The sequence below is a fragment of the Otolemur garnettii genome, unplaced genomic scaffold (assembly GCF_000181295.1).
Source record: "Otolemur garnettii isolate 467f Iridium unplaced genomic scaffold, OtoGar3 scaffold00220, whole genome shotgun sequence".
Taxonomy (NCBI): domain Eukaryota; kingdom Metazoa; phylum Chordata; class Mammalia; order Primates; family Galagidae; genus Otolemur; species Otolemur garnettii.
The window spans coordinates 2,256,209-2,260,109 of NW_003852615.1; the positions used below are offsets into that span (position 1 = coordinate 2,256,209).

General features: G+C 35.9%; 1 protein-coding gene across 1 annotated transcript in view; it reads right to left on the reverse strand.

Annotated features, from left to right (window-relative positions):
* The window catches only part of ADGRG7 (adhesion G protein-coupled receptor G7), a 28,341-nt gene extending 24,674 nt beyond the window's left edge, over positions 1-3,667 (reverse strand). The window contains exons 1-2 of the mRNA XM_023508066.1: positions 3,173-3,667; positions 2,948-3,055 (exon numbers count right to left, since the gene is read on the reverse strand). Coding sequence (XP_023363834.1) covers positions 2,948-3,055; positions 3,173-3,296 — 232 coding nt within the window. The 5' untranslated portion in view covers positions 3,297-3,667. The remainder of the gene's footprint in view (positions 1-2,947; positions 3,056-3,172) is intronic.
* Positions 3,668-3,901: the final 234 nt, after the last annotated feature.

Consider the following 3,901-nt stretch of genomic DNA (forward strand, 5'->3'; position numbering starts at 1 on the left):
TGCCATTAATTTTCAAATAATTTTTAATCTGCACTTTAATTTCTTCTCTAACAAGGGTGTTCTAAAATTTTCTAATTGGATAGAATTTTGGATATTCTTTCATGGTGCATTTCTAGTTTTATTACATGATGGTCAGGAATTATGTCCTGTATAACTTTGAGTTCACAAAATTTATAAGCTTTTCCTTGTGGCCTAATAAATGTTCAGTTTTTATATACTCCATGGATATTTAAAAAGAATTTTTATTATCTGTTTTCTGTCTACCAATAAAATTATACACACATGCAATAAATTAAACATCAAGTTTATTAGTTATTTTTGTCTACATAATGTTCGATTTCTAGGATAGTTGCACTAAAATTTCTACCTATGATAGTATTTTAGCCAATTCCCCCTGTTTCAATAATTTTTATTTATATGTTTCAATGATGTCTTTTTAGAAGAACAAATAATTAAAATACAGATATGTGGAAAGATTAGTACTTTTTGTCAATATAAAAAAAATTGTCCCTTTCAGTCCAATCAGGGTCTCTGTCTTTTAATAGTGTTTTAACTCCACTATATTGATTATTAACGTGGAATAAAAAGTTGGGTGTCTACCTCTCACCAAACACAAAAATAAATTCCAAGTATGCCAAAGACCTAAATATAAATACAAGTGTTAAAAACATTCAGAAGAAAGCATAACAGACTATCATGATGACTTCAGAATAGGGAAAGACTTCTTTTATGAAGGCAATTACAGAAGAAAAGACTGAAATAATTGGCACATTGATACACTGTAAATTAAACTTTTGGTATGATAAAAGACTTCAGAAAGATAGCAACATCTTTTTTAATGGCTGAATGCTTTACATCTTTTATATTAACCTGGATAGAATTGGAACACATTCTTCTTAGAAAAGTATCACTAGAATGGAGAAGCAAGAATCCAGTGTCCTCAATTCTTATACGAAGCCAGAAGATCATCTAATACATATCCACATAAGAGAAAAACTCAAATCAATTGAAGGTGGGGGAACAGGGAGTGAGGAGAGGGAAGGAGGGAGGAGGATGGGGGGTTACAGTGTGTGGCACACCTCTTGGGGATGGGACACAACTATAAGAGGGACTTTACCTAACAAACACAAACAGTGGAACCTGATTCTTTGTACCCTCAATGAACCTGACCCAATTAATAAAAAATAAAAAAAGACAGCAACAGACTGAAAGGAAGATGTAATTCTTCCACCAAAATATTAATATTCAGAATCTATAGAGAACTTAATAACCAAGAAGGAAAAGACAAACAATCCAATATAAAAATGATCACAGTGTTTGAATAAGCAAATTACAGTATGGGAAATCTGAATGTCTAACAAACATATCAAAAGATGTTCAACTCAAGGGAGAGAAAAATTAAACAACAATATCATACCATTGAGCTTCCAAGATACAAAAGGAAAACAACACTATACTTACCGAACTTGCAAAAGTCAACAAACTTGACAACACCCATGCATAAACCTCCAAAATGAGATGTTAAATTAAAAAAAAAAAGTTCTAAATAGAATGATACCATTGGTGTAAATGTTTGAAATGTCACCAACAATAGGATATTTTGTGTGGGGGATACACAAACACGCAGCAAAACATTAAAGACAACCATAAAACTGCTACACACCAACTTCAGGAAGATGTACTTTCTGGGGAGGAGGGATGGGAAGGAAGACAGAGGGTTTCAGGTGCAGCTGTAATATCATCTGTCTTTTTTTCTCATGGAGGTCTGAAGCAAAGATAGCCAAAGTTGACATCTCTTTATCTTATTGGTTGGTATCCAACTGCTGCTTGCATTATTTTCTAAAATATAAAAGACAGGCTGGGCACAGTGGCTCACACTTGTAATCCTAGAACTCTGGGAGGTCAAGGCAGGTGGATTGCTTTAGTGCAGGAGTTTGAGACCAGCCTGAGCATAGATCAAGACCCCATCTCCAAAAACAGCCAGGCGTTGTGGTGAGCACCTGTAGTCCCAGCTACTCAGGAGGCTGAGGCAAGAGGATTGCTTGAGCCCAAGAGTTTGAGGTTACTGTGAGCTGTGAACCACAGCATGCTACCAAGGGTGACAAAGGGAGACTGTCTCAAAAAAAATAAACATAAATAAAAATAAAAGTAATATACACATACATATGTGTGTGTATATTACATATACATATGACTTAGTCTGTATCCTCACAAAGCATATGGCCAAAGCAAATGGAAACAAAATTCCCCAGAAGGCCAGATCTACAAATAACATCTTTCTTCTTTTTCAGTGCTATGATCAATTTATTCTTTCTAAGTGCCACCTTGTGGCACTGAATTTTTTTATTTAGGGAGAGGAGGTATACATGTATATGTTTTTAATTTGGTTTTTTGACATTGAAAAATATTACCATTTCAAGTTATACATAAGAATTTCTGAAAGGCCTTATGCAAGATAATAGAGAGCCCATGTAGGCATCATAATAAAAAAGATAACCTAAAATTGATCTTACTAACTGAATGATGACTGTGCCAATTACAGGAACTGTTCCAAGGGCAGGTCTGCAGGCTGAATGGGAGCCTGTGAGTGATACCATCGCTAGTAAACTTGGCCAGAGCCTGCGTGACTGGATTTTTTTTTAAGTGTGTAAGCATGAGACAGAACCACTTTAGGGAGATTTTTGTACAGTGACAGATTTGGGTTCAGGTTCTAAAGATTTTGATTCTGCTGTCATTCAAAGGGTTTTTGAGAAGAAAAAAAATCATCTATACCTCTTACCTAGAATAGATAGTAGAGTTGACATTACCATAATATGTCAGATATACACAAATGCAAATCATTCAGTGTAAAACTAACTACACATTATTTCTCATTCAGCAGATTTTAAGTTACAGATTCCATGAATTTGAGTCCATACTTTTTAACACAACAAAGCTTGACACCTACTTTTATTGGTGTTAACCAAGATCTGAAGTTCAGTCTGTTCATTTGGATTAAGACTGCCTGCGTTCGTACTGATAGTGGTCGAACCCGAAACTAGAGAATTACTACTTCCTGTGAGAAGGGGAAAAAGTAGAATTTTAAAAGTCTACATTTTCATGAATACAGCCATATTCATAATTGGTAGTAGAATGCTTTTTGCTGTTATAAGTCACACGACAAATAGCTTACCTTTCTGCACAGAGAAGAGAACACTTGTACGCCCCTCAGTGTCTCCTGAAGACAAATTAACTGACCGTATTGCTACATTAGGTTCCACCAATTCATTGTCCAAAGACAAGGAATAATTCTCCATTTGCTCAATAAGCCTGCATAGAATAAAGTAGACCTTAACATGCTGGAGATGTCATAACATCAGGGGTGTAAGAAAGGCATAAATATACAACTCACTTGACTCATTTGGTCAAGACAACATGGACCAGCACCTAGAAAGAATTGGTTTTCTTTACCAAAGTCTTTGTTATATATATACTTAAAAAAATAAATTACTCATGGACCAACCTCACCTAAGGCTACTTTGGACATAGACACCAGAAAGCTGGACTTCTAGAATGACGGATTTCCCAGTAGAAGTGGTCATTACTATACGCATGCGATGCTCTTCAAATAGAAGGATGGCATTGCCACCCACTGTTGGCCAGGCATGCATTTCTACTTGTTACTATAAGGGTTAGAATTGGCACCCCAAACATGTCTGGTAAGGTGTTGGTTCCTGAGGTGACAGTTCAGAGAGAACCACAGAAAAGCAGAGTTCAGAGCTCAGTGTCTCAGTTGTGAATAAAACACTGAAGGTTTTCACAATGTCCTTTTCCACTTTGGCTAAGTTTAGAGATAGTCTAGATGGAAGGTGGGAAGGGAGAGGGGCTTCCTGTCAATTGGATGTTCTCCAAAGAAAACTCA